We start from the raw sequence: 20,053 nt of genomic DNA, 5'->3' as shown, positions 1-20,053 counted from the left end.
ACATCTTTGTTATTTGTATTTTTCCTTACCTGAAATGCTTTTCATACTTTTCAGCAATGTTAGGTATGCAATACTCTGATGCACTAAGTATGGTAAATGTCAACATATAAAAGAGATGAAAACTAGATTTTAGACAAAGCATGCTAAAAATGTTTTTAAATCACTTTTTGAATCTTAAAATTCTTTGGTAAAAATAACCAACTCTTATGCACTGACAGAAGTCTAAAAAAATGCATTCACATGTAGAGCTCTTATTGATATATCTATGCTTTTTTGTATAAGAGAGATGGTTTTTGTATATGAACTAAGAATTTGTGCATATAATTGTCACAGGTCATGCAGAATGGGCTCTGACTTCAACAGAAAGGTGTAACAATCAAGGATTATTCTGGGAAGTTTCACTACACAAAGCCTTTGACATTTTGGATGCAAAAAGATGAATATAAAATCCAAACTTTTAAGTTTTTGTGCATTAATGAAGCCACAAAAAAAAAAACACATTGGTTTGACAGGATTTTGGGAGACCACCTAGCCTAGTTCAACCCGTTTAACAAAGAATGGCTCACTTCAAAATTAGATCAGGTTACATCGTGAAGAGTTTTTCCCCTTTATGTTCAACTGGAATTTCCTTCCCTACAGCATATGTCCATGACCTCCTGTTTTTTGGCTTTGCAACTCTGAGCCTGGCCCTGGCTCTCTTGTAATCTCCACATGGCATTTGAGGACTAAAAAAGATGAACAAGCCAGAGCTTTCTCATTCAGTTTTATCACACTTCCCCAAAAGAAGCACTAACCTGTACGAGTATATGAAGAGTTCACTTTGTTGTTAGGCTGATAACCCAGAATTTGAATGCAGACACAATAAAGGCAGTTTTCATCTGTGTGCTCCTGTAGCCCAGTATCCTCTGTATTTTCTAAAAACTGGGAGGCATCAGAACGGCTGGTGTTCATTATTTCTGTGAGACTGATCTGCTGTCGGAGCATCTGAAAAGGACTTTTGACTACATCACCTGTACCTGATGGAAGACCTGTAGATAGGCAGATATCAGGAAAAAAACACAACCAATAGTTAATAGAACACTCTTTAAATTAAATTTCCCCTGTTAAGGCGAAGAGTGGAAGATCTAGAAAGATCTAAACCTTTTTTTTTTTAATAGTTAAATTCCCAAGATTTGCCATAGCATTCCAGAAATGAACATCGTGTTTTAGTCTCAGCTAAATACTATATAACAGAATGTTGCAAAGGATAGACCTCAACCTCTAAACACCTACTGTACGAAGGCACGGTCAATTCCAACATTGTATCAACAATAGTAACACCCATATGTTATAAATTTTCATTGTATCAAACAACACTGGTAGAATATACCAGGTGTATAAATGATACAAACAAATGAAAACAAACAATTTAAAAACACTAACTTAGTGCCTGTAACAGCAGGAAACTCGACCCAGTAATGTAGAAACAGGACTAAGAAACTTCAGTGATGGGCTCTTTCTTGGATGGAAAGTACCAACATACACAATTTTGAATGAAAGTTATTTTACAACAAAACTCAAACTACAGAAACACACTTTCAGGAAAATCAGCTTTATATATTATACTGAAAACACACAAAAAAAGATATTCAAATAATCTTGTAATAAAAAGTGCAGTTAACTAAGAAGTAGGACTACAGTTATTCTGTACTACTTTAGAATCAGTATCAATGTTTTAAGTTGCCCTACTAAAAAGACACATATTGATGCCCTACAGACTTTTGTCTGCTCTTGAAGTAGAAAGAAAACCCTTTCCAGAACAGACCAAGAATAACAGAGCACTTGCACTTCTGTTGTACTATGTTTCATCATCTCCACTGATAAACTGTCTTGGAAACAACACAAAGACAAAATTTACTTTCCAAAATATACGCGACAGCTTTATTGTTCCTAAAAACTCACGTGTAATCAAAGGGAGTCAAAATGTAATAGCTCAATTTCTATTTGACATTATATTTTTCTTTCTTAGCTTAAATTTTGTTTTTTTTTCCTCTAATGCACTGTTGCTTCCAGTCTTCCCTCAATTAGCATTAGCTCATATTACAGTCAAAGATACATAGACATGCTTCAATTTATTAGATCAAGTTCATGTTGAAACAACAGCGCATTATCTTGAACTACACAAATGATATTAATGGTCCAGTATCCCTAAATCCAGAACACAGCTCTCAAATAACCTTCTCTGTAAAGAAAAACAGTCAAACCAACATCCCACCCCAAACAACGCATGTACAAATAAAGAAAGGTACAAAAGAGGAACAAAAACAATACCTCCTGCATCAGGTGCAAAGACCCTAGCTCCACGGTCATCAAATGGAGGTGTAGTTTTCTTCTGGAAATATGGAGTCTCCTTTACCTGGTATAGTCAGGTGATAATAAAAATTAGCATGGGTGATAATCATACCCAGAGGAAAAAGATTTTGTGAGGACAATTTCAGGAAAAAGATCAAATTAGAGGATGAAATGAAGAAGGGGCCTTGAGTACTAAAGAAATGCCAATGAAAACAAAAAGCATACATTTGTGAATGAAAATGTAATAATCAAAGCTTATAAAAAGAAAGCAAAGAGACAAACAGTGGTGACAGGCTGTAAGAAAATTAGTGACCCAGAAGTGACTATTAATGATCTCTACAATACTGGAGATCTCAGGAGAGCAAAGTAAGAAAACCCAGGCCATTTAAATGTTGCCTGTAAAATGCTGTAGAATTGAAGCAACATAAATACACCATAAAGAGTGAAGGAAAAAGAGAAAGTCATTTCACAGAGGAAACAAACCAGTATGATAGAAGATCTTGCCTTTGCTCTATCTTCGGAAATTTTTACAATTCGTAAAACGGAATCGAGGTATGAAATGCAAAGATTAAATAAACTAAAAATGAGAAAGACAATAATTTACCTGTGACATTGACCATGTCCTGTCTTTGACAATTATGTAACGGAATATTAAAATGAATAAAAATTATCATGCATCACTGTTAAATTGTAATGTATTTAAACTAGGCAGAGAGAGAAAGGCAAATGATAAGACATCGAAGTAATCAGTTTTTAAGTTAAAGATACATACCTGTGAAGTTAAGGCAATACAATTTAATACTATGATGATATACATACTAATAGAGTCACATTAGATCAAAATCACTGTAGCAGAAAGTTTACTGTGGGATTACACACACAATTTATAGTTGACTAATGAACTGGTTGGCTAGTTGAACTAGTTATCTACTAGTTGGCTAAAGAGATATTAAAAATGCCCATAGACTATGTTAATTTCAGTATAAAAACTAGCTGCCAAGTAAAATTCCATGCAAGTATATTCATGCTAATATTGTTTAATGCTCTTCTAACCTATTCTGTTGTTATTTGTCTAATAACACAAAACAGACTAGCCCTTTTCAGACTACTGCTTTTCTGTTAACAGGGTTAGAAAAGAAACTCTTGTTCTCCAAAACGCATTCCTTAAGAGTACCACATCCTGTTCTCTTTCTATATATCTGATCTATTCTAATGGAAATGCAACTGTTCATTACCTTTCAGTAAGAAAGTGTGAACAAACCCACTATGTTATCACATACATACCTGAAATATTTCATTGATATCCACTGGGAGAGCAAGCCCAATGTAATCATCAGAGCTTCCATATGTAGCATTAGAAACCATGGAGCGAACAGAAGAGGAACGCTGAAGCGTATTTTGATTAATAGGACTTAATAAATCTTCTTTGTCTAATGAAGCATAACTTAAAGCTTTCATGAACCTGTAACATTAAAATAATAATAATCTTGATCTGCCATTTTTTGCACATTACAGATTAGAAGGACTGCGGTCACAAAGACTACCCCTCACCTTCCCATTGTGGAACCCAGAGCCTGTTACTCTTAAGCTTTAGGCTCATTTTTGTACTGTCTCATGTTGTATTGCATCATTTGGCAGTTCCTAGGGTAAAAAACTGTGATCTTTGGGCCCTGGGACATGGACCTGAAAGATATCTGGATGAAACTTAAGAAGCTGCCAACCTTGTAAAAACAACCCTGTAGAAGCCTTCTCCAGCTTCAGTCTTTGCAAATGTATAATCCAGAAACAAATCAGTGAAGATGTAGCCTTTTGAACTGCTAAAAGTCTCATTTTTAGAGCATACCTATCTATACACAGAATGTACCTTTACTGGATATTCACAAACTCAGACCTAAGCAGGCACATTCCTGCAAATGCAAAGAATGGACATGCTAGGTACCAGAGACACAAAAAAGGAACATTTTTTCCTGTACTCTAAAGGAGACTCAGTAGGTGACTTTTAAGTGTGGAAGATGAATTTAGTCAACTTAATAGTATGAAGAACAAACTTGAGGCTGCACAGTGAGCAGTGGTGACTGTGACAAGTAACTGGAGGAACAAACAAAAAAATAGGCTGGGAAAATGAGACAGGAGATTGGAGGTTGGAGAGCATGTCCCTCAGTGCAGATCAGAATCCTGGTAATGAAAGTCTCACATGGCCACCTCTCATTTTAGTTCTCATTGAAGATTAAAGACCTATAAATGCTTTCTTGTTAATTGAACTAAAGCAGATTGTCTATGCAGTGGAATAAAACTTCCTACTCCAACATGACCATATAGGCGCTAATATGCCATGACAAACTTCTCCTTTTCATCACCTTTCCTACACAAAATGGTTTTAAAAGGAAAAAAACAAACTACACCTAGAAAGTCATATTATGGCTTATGTTAAAAAAAAGAATTAAAATTGAAAAGGTAAGAAGACAAATATTAAAAATACTAACTATGCACAGCACATAAGAATTATTACAGCACTGTCATGACTTAGGCTGGGATACAGTTAATTTTCTTCAGAGAGGTTTGTATGATGCTGTGGTTTGGATTTTTGATAAAAACACACTGATGGGTTGGTTGCTGTTCAGCAGTGCTCACACAGAGCCCAGGGGGTTTCAGCTCCTCGTGCTGCCCTGCCACCAAGGGGCTGGGGGTACACCAGGAGCTGGGAGGGAACAGGGCCAGGACAGCTGGCCCAGGCTGGCCGAAGGGGTGTCCCACACCGTGTGGTGCCATATTCGGCAATAACAACTGGGGGAACAAAGGAGGAAGGGGGGACGTTCGGAGTGATGGCGTTTGTCTGCCCAAGAAACCATTACAGGCGACGAGCCCTGCTGTCCTGGAGGGGCTGAACACCTCCTGCTGATGGGAAGCAGCGAGTGGGTTCCTTGGTTTGCTCTGCCTGAGCGCCTTTGCTTTCTTTACCTGGTAAGCTGGCCTTGTCTCAACCCCCTGAGTTCTCACACTTCTACCTCTTTGATTCTCTCCCTCCTCCCACTGGGTGGGGGATGAGCAGCTGTGTGGTGCTGAACTGCCTACCAGGGCTAAACCACAATGACCAAGGCTTAATTACAAAAATCACACATTATTTATTCAGCAGAATTACTGCCTCATTTAATATGTAGTACACAACTGAACTGCACTGAAAAAGACTGCATGTATTGGCCAAACAATTGTCCAAAGGAGCACTGCTTTATTCACAGCAGAAGTGGAAAACATTGAGTAAAATAAGGCAATAACATAATTATAGGCAAAAAAGTCAGGGAAAATGAATTTGGAGAAGTTGATTTTATCACTAACTCAGCCACAAATTCAGTGTTACTGACAAACATACTGACTTTTTAATAAAAAGAGTAGTTTACAAAAAAACATTTTCTACAGGAATCTCTACATGCTTTCCAAGTTTCAAATTTTATTTGCAGAGCAGCTGAACGATCCTATTAAAATTCAGATTTGAACAATTCTATATAATATTTACAAAGGGAGAAGGAAGGAAATTACTTGAAATTATTACACGCTAGGAGCTAAAGTACAGCAAACTTTTGATTTCTTAGGCTGGACATGCTACCTCAAAAATAACTTCCTATAATTTTTTGGTTTAGATATGCAATTAGAGTATCTTCCCATCCTTAACAGTTTAACAAATTTATACTGAGATAAGAATCAACTATTGTGTTTTGACATTGTGATGCTCAAGACACTATTATACAATGGGAGAATGCGTAACAGATTAGAGACATCACTAGTTTTCCCGATATTACCTAATTCTGACCCACGTTAATTACAGTTGCAGTGACTTGCCATTAAGACTCAAGCCATACTTCAAAACACACATAGTTACTCATTGCACTAGTTATCTCATAATAAAACATTCAACAATTGCTCTCATTACAAAATTCCAGATCTAAGTATTAATCCTAAACATTTGCCCCTGCTTCTCCTAGAAAAGCAACCGGATACATTACAAATAGTGGCAAGTGCTGGTAAGTTTTCATGAAATCACGTCTGCAGTTAATTGGGGGAGAGCACTATGATAGGATTTGACATATGCACCTTGACATTTTTGACTGGTCTTTAAAAACAGGTGGAAAATTTTGCCTTACAAAACATATGCAAAGAAACAAGCTTTTCAACCTTTTGACAGAATGAAACAATTAGAAAAATCACTGAAGCTAATTGACCGCTATGATCATCTGAATTTGTGAATAAAGCATGGAAGTCTTTCATAAGACTGACAGAAAGTTGGCTTTGGAAGACAAAAGGGACAGAATCTCTTTCCAATTTACTACTTGCACAGCAGTTAAGGACAATATTTAACTGGAAGCAGTAATTTATGCTAAAATTAAACAGAACACAATGATTCAGTGGATAGACTATGCTGTTACCAAGAAAGGAAAACATACAAACCGGTTAAATTAAACCCTTTCCAATCAATTATATCTGTAGCTAAGTCAAGACAACCATCTTTTGCAATATGTATATCTAATTTTTTTAACCTTCTCAGAAGGATGACAACTTTAGTCATTTTGGTTCAATGGTACATAGGTCAGCTCAAATCCTTGCACATGAGATATCATGACCAGCTAAGCACTAGGAATACTGAACACTGGAATCGAGGGCTACAGGCTCTTCAAAAGAGACAAGCAAGGAAGGAGGAGTGGGGGTGTTACCCTCTGTGTTAGGGAATGGATTGATTGTGAAAAGCTGCCTCTGAGAAACAGCCACAGACAGGTTGAGAGCTTGTGGGTAAAAGTTAAGGACCACACTAAATAAAGGACATCTTATGGTCGGTATCTGCTACAGGCCACCTTATCAAGGGAAGCCTGTTATCTACCTGGACTTCTGTAAGGCCTTCGACACAGTCCCACATGACATCCCGATCCCTAAATTGGAGATACATGGACTTGATGGGTGGACCATTCAGTGAATAAGGAATTGGCTTGAAGGTCACACCAAGAGAGGGGTCAGCCAACAGCTCTATGTCCAAGTGAAGGCCAGTGACAAGTGGTGTCCCTCAGGGGTCTGTCCTGTTTAATATCTTTATCAGCAATATAGACAGGGGGATCAAATGCACCATCAGTAAGTTTGCAGATGACACCAAGTTGAGTGGTGTGTTTGATACAACAGAAAGAAGAGCTGCCATCCAGACAAACCTGGACAAGCTTGAGAAGTGGAGCCATGTGAACCTAAGGAAGTTCAGCAAGGTGTTTTTTTATTTTATTTTTTTTTACAGCACTCGGTAAGTTCTCATTAACTTATTATTCTCTTAATATCAGTACTGCTCTCAGTGGAGATATCTAGCACCCTGCAATAACTGTCACTTTTAGATGAAGTTTAGATGAAGTTAGAAAATGGAAAAAATATTAGAACAGTATGTCTCTTATTTAGTTGCTTTTCTAGCTTTGAAGAAAGAAATTAGCACAAAATAATCTCTTACCTGCTTGGCGTTAGCCGAGAATCCAGGCTGCCAGACTTCATGGTAATAGTGTCAGTAAAAAGCACATCCTTTGCTGGAGATGCGAGGGCTTCTGAGTGAGATAGTGAAGGATGCATCCTCTGCTGTTGTAAGCGTTTTAGTGTAGCATAACCAAAGGCATCTCGAGAACTTGTGTAGCTAAAGTTATAGTCAGCAAGACTTTTTATTGTAGCAAGAGAAGGAGCTTTAAGAGACTGAGCTCTTCGAGGAAGTGTATGAGAAGACCCTGGGGGTACCAGGGATACAGAGTTGGATTTTGAGAGAGGCAGGTGGTTAGACTGTGGTGTTGAACAGTGAGATGGTTTAACTGTTTTTGTGCTTACCACAGTACTTAAACTTCCACAGTCAGTGTCTACATTTGTAGTGTCCACGCCTACAGTCTCCCTTGAAGGGCTAGAGCTCATTGAACTTATGCCACTTGTTGTGGTATCTGTATTAAAACTTAAGCTACGGCTCTTGAAATGTGTTTGTGTAGTACCATCTCCTATTAGCCTTTCTCTGCTTGTGTTTTCCCGGTGAATTTCATTTCCAAGACCTTTTGGCAGCTTCAAGTCATTTTCACCAATACTCGGGGTACTATCAGTATCTTCCATGTGCTTACTTCCAACAAAAGAAGTTTCTAATCGTAAAGTCTGGATTTTAGGAACTCTGAAAACAGGGTTGAAATCTTCACCAGCAGGAATGTCTATGCTACTGGAAGGTTCTGTTACAGTACGATTTCGCCTCAAGCCCGATTTACTGTCAGATGATGTCAGCTTTCCTCCTTTTGGATCACTGCTACTCCTGTGTTTTTTATTAGGGAGAGTAAGTGAATTTAGAATGCGATTTTTCACAAGTCTGCTAGAGGAAAAGAAAGGAAAGGGACTACGGTCTTTGTCCTTTGAAGGTCCAGGTCTGTCGTAAAATATTTGTTCTGCATCTTCTGTAATATCTAGGAAGAACGTACTAGTTGAAGTACTACCAAAACGGTCATCCTCCATGATGAACATACCTGAAATGAGATGAGACTTCTGTCAATGAAAAAGATCATTTCTTCAACATGCATCAACTGAATCATGCAAAAGCAACCTATCTGATAAAAGCCCAAACTGCAGAGCATGTGGTTTATTGCAACTTTAAATTCAACATTTTTTCTTCAGAACTCAGGTATTCATGAAGATACTTCATTTACTGTGCTGAGTTGAAGGTTTCTGTGCTTCAAAAGAAAAGCCACAGTATCTTATTTCAGTGCATATAACCAGCTACAAAGACTACAACTGATACACTCCTTTAATGATATCTAAATATGCTATATTTCTGGATTCAAATTCCAAATATCAATGACACTAACAATTTAAATATAGCAATGTTATATGTACTCTATTTTCTAGACATCAACAACAAGAAAGTAAATGTACACTTAATTATGCAGTTTTCTGTAGGGTATTACAGCAAACTGCCATGACTTATCCAAGTGATAAGATGAGGGGAAATGGCCTCAAGTTGCACCAGGGGAAGTTTAGTTTGGACCTTAGGAGAAATTTCTTTACTAAAAGAGTTGTGAAACACTGGAATAAGCTGCCTAGAGAACTGGTTGAGTCAACATCCTTGCAGGTCTTTGAGAAACAAGTAGCTGTAGAACTTAGTAACATGGTTTAATGGGGGACTTTAGTACTAGATTAAAGGTTGGACTAGATGATCTTAGAAGTCTTTTCCAACCTGACTGATTTTTATGACTTGACATAAAAATTAGTAAACTCCCCTAATATTAAAATTACTTATTAAATTAATTAATTAAATTAAATTAATATTAAAATTCCTTCAATGCCAAACGTAAACCTAAGACGTTGTTTTCTTGTCTCTCACTTGTCTACATCTCTCTGAAAGTAGATAAAACTGTCCCCTGGCTTGCACTTTTCTTTGTTGGTAATATCACCTTTGAACCACTTGCCTGAACCTCATCCTGACAAGAAGTTGATAACAACAACAGAATATGTGTTGTCTTTTTTTTTCCAACTTACTTGAAGGTGCAGATTCACTTTCACTGTTATGCCTAGAACTGGTGGACTCAGAGTTCAAGCTAAGAGTACTGGGTATAGAAGAAAGTTCATTGCAGAGCTGCTCCATGTCATCAGGGACCACTGGCCAAGGCTGTCTACGACTGTGTCTCACTGCATCCCAGTTGTGATGCTTCAAAATGTCACATCCTTGTTTAGTTTTGGCTATTAGACCAAGCACGTAGACACACGTTCTGTATTTAACGTATATATAGAAAAAAGAGCAACAATAATAGCATCTAATTTAACTAAGCTTTTTTCCTTTTTTGAAAGGAAAGTTTCAGAACAGTTCAGAAGAAACTTCACAAAATTGCCACTTTCTGTTCCTGATTTTCATTTGTAAATCAGTAGAAACTTAAGTACGCTAAAATATCCAAAACACATTAAAAAATATACTATACAAAAATAAAACTCAATTATTACAAAAAGCCTGATAAAATAAAACATTGATACAGTAGCACTATTAGGCAAAAGACCACCTATTTATGCTCTCTTTTAAAGACTCAAAATAGATAATAAATAAAAATGATGGAATAATAAATTAATTCCAGAGAGATACACGCTACATATTTTAATTGCTTTTTAAAGGAGGCAATGAGTAATATAACTTTTTTTTTCCCCCCGTAAGTTTCATTTGCTTGTACTTTTGAATTTCCCAAACAATTCTGAGAATCCTCTCAAACCCTGTCATCAATAATTCCTAATAATTGATTACCAAATCAGTGGCAAAATATATACCCATGTGAGTAAAGCACGGGTATTTGAAAACCTACTGCAACTACCATCTTTACATTTTGTTTAGTAATTAAATACACATACCCTCTAACAGAGAGAACCTCACAGTGTTGGGCAAGCGTCATTATATCAGGAATTACATTCTCCTCCTGAAGCAAGTTAAGACCCCAATTTGATGATCCAATATTGCCCTGCAATAAAATAGTTTGTCGAGTAAGTTTTGATTTTGATGTGATCTGCAGCACCATTGATGTAAAGTTTTCAACACTTTTGTTTGCAAGTAGTAGAGTTCCCATCCACAATCCTCTCAAAGGTATTAGAAAATTGAGCAGTTTCTCCCTACTTTTTAATATCACTTAGTCATGCCATGGGTATCTCCAAATCCAGTAAAGGACTGAGGATACTGTAACAGCTAAGACTGTCACAGGTAACTATTACGTATTCCTCAGTTTACCAGTTCTACTATAACCAGCAGTATAACTTTTTTTTTTAAAACTTATTTTACATTCCTCCTTAACAGGCATTTTATTACATACCTACAATGTCTTCCAGTAATAGTCACCCTGAACAAGTGTTCCAAAACAAACTTTGGGGAAGACAGAAAAAAGGCAAATGAACACTTAAGGTGACAAAACAGCTTTAGAAATGTAGATTGGATAGACACACACACTGTTTTTTTTCCAGGTTATCCCCAGTACCGAGGATGTCATAACCATATATTCACAGGCAATCAACAGCAGCACAAGCCTTCCTCCAAAAACTTTGAATTTTGGAATACTACAGTAGATGTATCACACAGCAAGTTGTAATCTCTGGCTCCACACTAATACTGTTGTTGCACATGGCAATCTGTTCTTTATATTTGTAAAAAGTGACAACAAAAAAAGCTTAGAATAAAACAGATGCAGTGAACAATCTTCATCTGTTATTCCAGTTATGGTACAGAATGTCAGCTTGGCAGGGGGAGGGAAAAGTTGCACATTTTATGAGAAAAATACCTAAACAGTGTTTTTTAAAGGATTTTGCTTAGCTATTTCAGAATCAAAAGTTGTAACAGAAGTCAAACAGCTGCAAAAAGATTGTAAACCTATTACTAACCAAGGCCCAAAGGGCTGCTTTCAGCTGCTTAATTCCTTCCCACTTATCCAGCATTGGGGAACGAACAGTGTAACTCAGATCTGTAACAATACTCTGAAGGAGAAAAACCAAAAAAAAATAGTTAAAAATGAGAGACAGACCTCAGTGAAACAAGTTCTCTTGCATTTTTAGCAAACAAAGAACTAATTTGAAGTACACACCCTGAAATAAACAGTCATAGTTGTGGCATAGTAAGCATAAATTAACATCAATGGTAATGAAGGTGGAAAAATGTAACATAACCAGTGAATGTATCAGGTCAATTCATATTTTATATGGGTAACGTTCATCAGCTTGATACAGGAAAATATATAACTTTTCACTTGATTTTTTCAACTATTAAATATAATTCAAAACATAATTTTGTAAAATCACATTAAAAGTCAATTTAATTAATCAAGAACTGATTCTTATACACAGAATAAAAAATTATTCCTACTTGCAAGCTGCTTTACTAGCTGCTTCACTTTTTTTTTTGCTAGCCATTTTAAGAAAAATAGTGCAAGGTATTTCTGATATTTCAGTGCCCAGAAAGAATTTTACATGAAATTAGATGGAAAGATAGTTTTCACAAATTTTTGGCCCCAAAACACTTGAGACTTTCGTAATCTACTTATTTTGCAGTGACTGTTTAAATGACATCTCTTAAAACATTTCTTTAAAAAGAGTTACAGTACTCTTTAAAATCATTCAAATTTTAAGTAATTACTATCCTCACCTGAGACTCCAATAAATGGCAGCCTGTTTTATGGTGCACCAGTTGGCCATAAAGGTGAACTGGAAGGTAGACATGTGGTCGCTGTAATCTGGTAGGAAGAAAAACCATACCCTTTTTCAGGAATTCTGAAGCTTTCCTTTAATGTAAGTTACACTGCATTGTAATGCAATGGGTTACTCTTCATCTTTTTCAGATGAAGAAGATTCTTGTGGTGAGTGTTTACCTTTGATTGCTCCGACGAACATAGTTATCACCATCAACAGGTTTGCGATATGTTGTAAGTGCTTCATTAAGTTGTTCTTCAATCAACTCAACATACTTTAAGTTATATTCCTAAAATAATATAGACAAATGTTGACACGCTATGTTTACGTGGTTTATTTTTTATAGTAAGGTACTTCATTAAGCACTTCAATTGTTCCTTCCTTATAAAGGATGAATTTCTTTATAATTTGAATGCAGTGCTCACCAAAAGTACTGTACTTCATACATAGGATTTTGCAGAGTCAACAATTGATTCCATAATTACTTCAGAGAAAGTTAAAAATGGAAAGAAATATTTCACTTTTTACTTTAACCTGAAACATCTCAGACCACCACACATTTCAGTATTCTTAGAGAAGTAACAGCTTATAAATTAGTCAAAAATTACCTAATGGCCCATAGGATTTTGACCTTTACAAAATGCTTAACTACTACCTTAGGAAAATAAGCACTTAAATTACAAAATGATGTATGACTACTGACTTTAGTCTGACAACGATGTATTTTTCTTAATGTGTCTTGCGTTTATCTACTTCCTAACTGCATAGGCTAATTCTATCTTCATGAGCTCTGGATTTAACTTAATTAGCCACAGCTAGAGTTGACAGCTATCTTGAAAAGTTGTGTTCCTTTCCATACTTTTCTGGATAAGACCTTACAACTACCTATTTTAGAAATTCATTAAGTCACTACACCTTTAAGTACTTTCTGGAATATCAAAATTATATAAAAGGTCAAAATTATATAAAAGGCCTTGTCAAATGAAAAGCATGCATGTACAGAGCAGCTATGCACCTCCAAGTCCCTGTCAATATTTTTCAGGAATTTCCTAAGTCACTGAGGCAATAAATGCACTGGCAATAGAAATACACCTATATGAATGCACAACATCATTATCTTTGACCTTCTCAAGCCTGCGTATTCAAACTCTTCCTCCTCCTAATTTCAAGCTAATGCACACTTTTTACGCTTAGCGTTACCTTTTGCCACTTTTCCATTTGTTTTGTTACATAACCTCTTTCATTTAGATATGAAAACCCCTTTGGAATGGAGAGAAACCTGTAAAGTAACATCAGACAATCAGCACCCCACGTAAATCCCAGAACTTGAATACAAACCAAATGCTTTGTTTCCACATTATAAGTCAAACAGCATATTCAACATTTACCTTAGGAGTAGAAGCAAACCTTTATCTCCAAGGTGAGAAAGAGCTGGTTTCATCTGGATAAGGGCATGAAGATTGGCCTAAAATAATTCAAAATAAGTTTTATCTGAACATTGTAACACTCTGAAAACTACAACAATTACAACAATCTGCAAGCAATGATGTAACAATTTATCACATAAATAAGTGTGTGAAACTAAGCTCATTCTAATATTGTCCACTTTTGGTACCTTCTGGCATTAGATATATATCCCTTACAAAAAGTATGATTAAAATAGCTGAATTAATGTGAATTAATATTTAATAGTAAGCGTAATCCAAACATCTACTTTTTCTTGTCATTAATTGTGTAGTTTGTAGACCCATGCTGAAATGACTATTATGAAGTCAATCAAGGACAACCAAGAAAACAAACCATCAGTACCTTTTTGGATACTTTGCTACTGGGGGGGCAGGGGGGAGGTGAGGAACAGCTTAAAGTAGCATACCACAAAGATTGAAAGGGAAAAGATGTGGGAAATGATGCTCACCTTGTCTTCACATGCCTCATCTAGAATATCAAGTGCTTCAGAAGAAATAGTTTTATTTTTATCATGTAACTGTGTCACCAGTAACTCAATCCCCCAGTTGCTGAAGAATTCTACGTTTGCTCTCAGTAACACTCTTAAGTGTTTTGTTGCATACAACCTGCAGCTCTGCAAAAAGCAAGGAGAATACAAGAAAAATAGCTAATGTAATTAATGATTTATCACTACTGAAAATACATTTTCAATGACCGTATTTTACAGCAAGTAAGTACAATTCATGCCTTATGCGTTAAAACTGTCATCTTTTAGAGAACTGTATCTTATCAAACAGAAAATGCAAGTCTGAGATTAATCTGAACTGCATGTTCATTATTCTTAAGATTCACTTGTCCAAGCTAGTTCTAATAATTTTTAAAAATAGGTTCTCCCCATGGGACAGAAGAGTGACTGGTATAAATTGGACCACATTTTTATTTTTCCCTATCATGCTTGCTACATATAAAACAAGTACTATATTTTGACAATGTTGTTTCAGAAATCCAGACCATAAACCTCAGAAAATGGCAAATACCTCCCCTAACACCTAAAGTAGATTTACTTTCAAATTACTCTGCAGTTAATGGAACCACCCATGCAAATATGTGAGTACAATATTTCCATATCCCTTCTGGCATCTTATCCTCTCAGAACTGACTACTCCTTCCACCTCATAAATAATTTCTGGAAGACACTCGTTTTGCCAATTACAGTAGCTCAAATATACCATTTATACCACTAAATTACAGTTAATACAGCTAATCCAGAATAATTAGAAGACTTTAGCCTTTGCATAAAAATAAAGTTTTTAAACTTTTATCTTCTACTGGGGACACATACACCAGGAACTCTAAACATAGGCATTTTGTCCATTTGGTACTGACAACATTCTTTACACCATGCACTGCCAAAGTACTCTTCAACAGGTTAACATTCTGCTTTTTTGTCAAGAGGTATTCAACAGAATTTTCTCCTCAAAATCCCATCAGTTCCATCACCACGATAAGAATGCATGTGGCTGGGAAAGAGTTTAAGGAAGTAAATCATCAATATATGAAATCATCTGTGGTAGATGCACATGTAGATTCATTTCTGGTCGCTGAGATGGTCCATTCTATTTGGAGTTTTCCCTCTGTTAGATCAAAAAGACTAAAGTATTTCCTTATGAATTCCAGGAACTCCAAGCAGGTCAACTAATCAGGAAACAAAAATGCCCTGACTTATCATCTAATGTTCAAGAAGTATCAAAAAGTCTGACTGTTTAAGAGGTTCAAGAAGTAATGTAGACGGGATTCTGATGGCATTGCAGCATACAAAAACCAAGGATACTCTCATCCAGCGCAATATTAAACTCTAAATAGCAGAATTTAAGTCACCATACCTTCCAGCTATGAACTTGTTTGACATTACTATAGTTACAGATCTACTACAACTGACTGCACAACCAACCCTGATATAAAGGATTATTGGCCAAAATCACTACACATGCAAAAAAAGGTATATTTTAATTACATAAAGTGTCAGGGTCAGCCAGCTGTAAAGAGATACCCTATTCTTTTATATTTCAAAAGACTGACAAAAAAGTAGGTAGTTACATAGTCTCTCGTGTTTTCTTAGACAACAGTGCTAGATCAACATACCAATGACAGACTGGTAAATTAAAGCATTAGAACTCAGTAGCCATAACACAGCACTGATGCAAGAAGATATCAGTGTATTTGGAAAGATAGATCCCTACCTTTAAAACTATTTAGGTCTGAGCTCCAAACTTTGAGTTCTTATGTTTCTGAACTTGTAGAATGTATCATAGCTTTCTCCAAGGAGTTCAACCTCAACATACATCAAGGTTCAGCATTAAATACTTAAGGTAATACCAGTAGATAGATCATGATCTATCATGTTATCATGTAATAGATCATCATCTATTACACTTCAGATCATGATCTCTAATCCTTACTGCAATCACAAACAGACGAGAGCTGAAATGTGTAAACCTGGAGGCTTCACAATCTCTTAACTTCTAAGGTGCCAGGGAGTGACATCTACCCTATTCATGTGTAAAATACAAGTGTTTATTAACCCATTGTTAATTACGCCAAACTACTGACCAATGGAATTTACATTTTCAGTTACCATCTCAACAGCAATGGTAGCTTCCCAACTGCTCTCTGGCTCTGTATACGCTCAGGACAGTATGTTCAGACAGTATCTGCACCCCATTTAAAGCTAGTCTGCTAACAGCTAGTGATATCTTCAACAGAGTTTAATACCTTGTTTTTTTGTTTGGTTTTCCCTTACTAAGATTTGTTTTCCCTTCCTAACATTTAAAAAAATAGAAAAGTAGGTCATTATGGAATGCATGGAAGATCAACAACCCAAAATTTTGGTGTAAGTATTGGATATTTGAAAATGTCAAAACAGAAATCATCATAACCTAAATATCACAATCAAGAAATCTTCCCAAAGGCTAAAGCACAGATATTAATTCCCAATAAAATGCTAAAAAATATCCGTATAACTATATACCTCATTGAAGAGACTGGGACAGCATATCTGTACTTTTTTTCCTTGTTATTAACAAGATGCATTTGGAAGCAACTGAAATGTTGGTGTCTTTTTCCCCCTTGCCTCACCTTTTTTTTTTTCCCCTCTTTTTACGTTAAAGAAAAAATATCTGGGAGGTTGGTGGAGAGGACTTGACATCAGTAACTATTGACACACAATCTCATTTGAAACAGCTCAAAGTTCTACAGCCTAAACTGCTCTCAACTAGCAGTCATTTAACAGAAGCTTACAAATCACATAACGATACCGTCCTCACGACATGTTAATTTCTATTTCCTTGCTCAGACTAGGCAAAAAATATCCTTGGAAAAAAGGATATCAAAATCACCGCTTCATTAAAAGATTACTTAAAAATAGTCAGTAGGAATTCTCGTCCTCTTCTTTCACTGAGGTATTCCTTTAAACCCAATTATCTACATTACTTCTATACTGCTCTCTTTACATATAAGAATCTAAGTCTTCAGTAGCCTCTGAGAAACATCCTTGATTTCTTTCTCTCTGCTCTTCTTAAATACAGTGAGACTTTTAAAGCTAGTGTCTACCCTCTTGCATCCACTCTAGAATACATTCTGCCTTGTCCACCTGAAGGAAGAACAGGTCTTGCAAAGTACTGGAAGTTGTTTCCTAGTTACATTTAAGCTTAGTAATTGTCAATTCCTTGATATCAATGCTTGCATGTCTACCATTACACCCGATTGAATTCTCTTTTCTCTCAGTTTCTTGAACTTTTAGTTCAGGAGCTTCCTTTCTTACATCTGTATATTATTTCCACTCATCTCTGATTCAAAAGTACAAATCCCATTGCCTATTTTGAAACCACTCCCTTAATCCAAGGGGGATAGCTTCTCGTCAGTTCCACCACAGTGATCTCAACCATTATCAAAACACTAGAAGCTTACCCTATTTATTACTGCTAGAAATACACATTTCTGTTTGTGAAAACAGTGCCTTCAGGATTGGTTTAGGATGTCTGATGACCTAGACGATAGTGTTATACTTGGTTTACACATTTAAAGACTTCAATTCTCTTCATAAATGAGAGAAAATTCTGTTTGAATGACTTAATATCTTGAGCACAAATACAGTAAAATGTGAGAAGTCCACTGCAAGGTCAAAATCTACACCAACCGGGAGTTTCTTTTCTCTAAAGACAAAATGGAAAAACTTTTCTGAAGTTCAACAATGCCATGTGCAAGGTTCTGCATCTGGACCAGGGCGATCCCAAGCACAAATGCAGGCTGGGTAGAGAATGGATTGAGGGCAGCTCTGAGGAGAAGGATCTGGGAGTGCTGGTGGATGAGAAGCTTGACATGAGCTGGCCATGTGCTCTTGCAGCCCGAAAAGCCAACCATATTCTGGGCTGCATCAGAAGAAGCATGGCTAGCCAGGTGAGGGAGGTGACCCTCCCTCTCTGCTCTGCTCTAGTGTGACCCCACCTGGAGTTCTGCATTCAGCTCTGGGGCCCCCAACATACGAAGGGTATGCATGTACTAGAACAAGTCCAGAGGAGAGCCACAAAGATGATCGGAGGGCTGGAGCACCTCTCGTATGAGGATAGGCTGAGGGAGTTGGGATTGCTCAGCCCAGAGAAGAAGGCTCCTGGGAGACCTTAGAGCGACCTTCCAGTACCTAAAGGGGTCTTACAGGAAAGCTGTTTGGGGTACATTGATAGGACATGGGGGAATGGCCTTAAACTAAAAGACGGTAGGTGTAGATTAGATATCAGAAGGAAATTCTTTACTCAGAGGGTGGTTAGGCACTGGAACAGGTTGCCCCGCAAAGCTGTGAATGCCCCATCCCTGAAAGTGTTCAAGGCCAGGCTGGATGGGGCTTTGAGCAGCCTGGTGTAGTGGGAGGTGTCCCTGCCCATGGCAGGGGGGTTGGAATTACATGACCTTTAAAGTCCCTTCCAACCCAAACCATTCTATGATTCTATGATAAAAAAATCTTAAAAACAAAGTCATGCATCTTGAAAAACAAAATGAATATCTACTTGCAAACAACAACAGTACATAAATTGAATCAAACTTACATCAGTAGCTGCCGTCAGGATTTTAGAGAGGATGACTCTCGCTAAGCCATCTCTACTGTAATCCAAACTAGAAACAGTCAGTTTTAACAAGTGATCCTGGTTCTTCAAGGAACAAAGATTGAGAAGACTGGGGAAGGGAAAAAAAAATGTATCAGTATTTGAATCCAGTTAAACCCAATTATTTACCCAGTCAACAATTTAAACTTAAGTATTCTGAACAAATCTTTCACTTCTATAAATGCAGAAGAATACAAAGTTCTCACATGAAGTGGAATAACTTTAAACTGTTACATCTGTTACAGCCAAAGGGGACAGAATAATGAACTAAACTGCAAGGAAAAAAACTTTCATTTTGTAACTGCTCTGCAACAGTTGTCAGCACACTTGAATTAGTGATTTTGAGTACAAAAATAAATGTTCATGAAGCTTTGTAAACAATTCCTCATTCTAAAACACTGCAAAACCAGGGAGGAGGTAGAAGAATAGAAGAGGGGATGGCGTTTTCAGTTTGCTTTTACTTCTCACTTCTCTGGTCTATGATTCTATGATCTTCAGAAAACAAAACAAAAAGAAGCCACTCCACACTGCCATTCACCAACAAAAAACCCCACTCCACAACTGGGGAGTTTCTACTTGAAAATAATCACAAGAATTTTGAAGTTTCCAACTTTATAGACAGTGGTCCTCATGCACAGTTTACAGGTTTCATAATGATTATACTTGTAAGCACAATTCGAACAGAATAAAACCACTCACCACTGAAACACATTACATTTTTCAAGCATTTTGACTCCATGAGGGTGACAAGAAAGAGTACCAAAAAATAGAAAGTAGTGCTGACTAAGCGTATTTAGTAACCCATTATTTTGAAGACTGCGTTCAGGTTTCATTCCTGAAGAAGTGTTGAGCCAATGTACAATATCTTTAACTAATTCCTCCAGGTAACCTTGTCCATCCTAACAAAACATAGAGCAACAGTATTTATTAGCAACGGAACT

At 36.7% G+C, this 20,053-nt stretch overlaps 1 protein-coding gene across 1 annotated transcript in view; it reads right to left on the bottom strand.

Annotated features, from left to right (window-relative positions):
* RICTOR (RPTOR independent companion of MTOR complex 2) overlaps window positions 1-20,053 on the bottom strand; it is an 80,930-nt gene that overhangs the window by 7,071 nt on the left and 53,806 nt on the right. The window contains exons 21-34 of the mRNA XM_083818456.1: window positions 19,812-20,011; window positions 19,056-19,182; window positions 14,426-14,590; window positions 13,899-13,975; window positions 13,711-13,789; window positions 12,690-12,799; window positions 12,467-12,554; window positions 11,710-11,802; window positions 10,696-10,802; window positions 9,841-10,070; window positions 7,802-8,831; window positions 3,616-3,793; window positions 2,311-2,395; window positions 795-1,028 (exon numbers count right to left, since the gene is read on the bottom strand). Coding sequence (XP_083674582.1) covers window positions 795-1,028; window positions 2,311-2,395; window positions 3,616-3,793; window positions 7,802-8,831; window positions 9,841-10,070; window positions 10,696-10,802; window positions 11,710-11,802; window positions 12,467-12,554; window positions 12,690-12,799; window positions 13,711-13,789; window positions 13,899-13,975; window positions 14,426-14,590; window positions 19,056-19,182; window positions 19,812-20,011 — 2,803 coding nt within the window. The remainder of the gene's footprint in view (window positions 1-794; window positions 1,029-2,310; window positions 2,396-3,615; window positions 3,794-7,801; window positions 8,832-9,840; window positions 10,071-10,695; window positions 10,803-11,709; window positions 11,803-12,466; window positions 12,555-12,689; window positions 12,800-13,710; window positions 13,790-13,898; window positions 13,976-14,425; window positions 14,591-19,055; window positions 19,183-19,811; window positions 20,012-20,053) is intronic.

Source organism: Anser anser (genome assembly GCF_964211835.1).
Source record: "Anser anser genome assembly, chromosome: Z".
In the NCBI taxonomy this organism is placed as follows: Eukaryota; Metazoa; Chordata; class Aves; order Anseriformes; family Anatidae; genus Anser; species Anser anser.
Note: the sequence above shows the minus strand (reverse complement) of the source record. Positions and strands in the feature narration are given on the sequence as shown.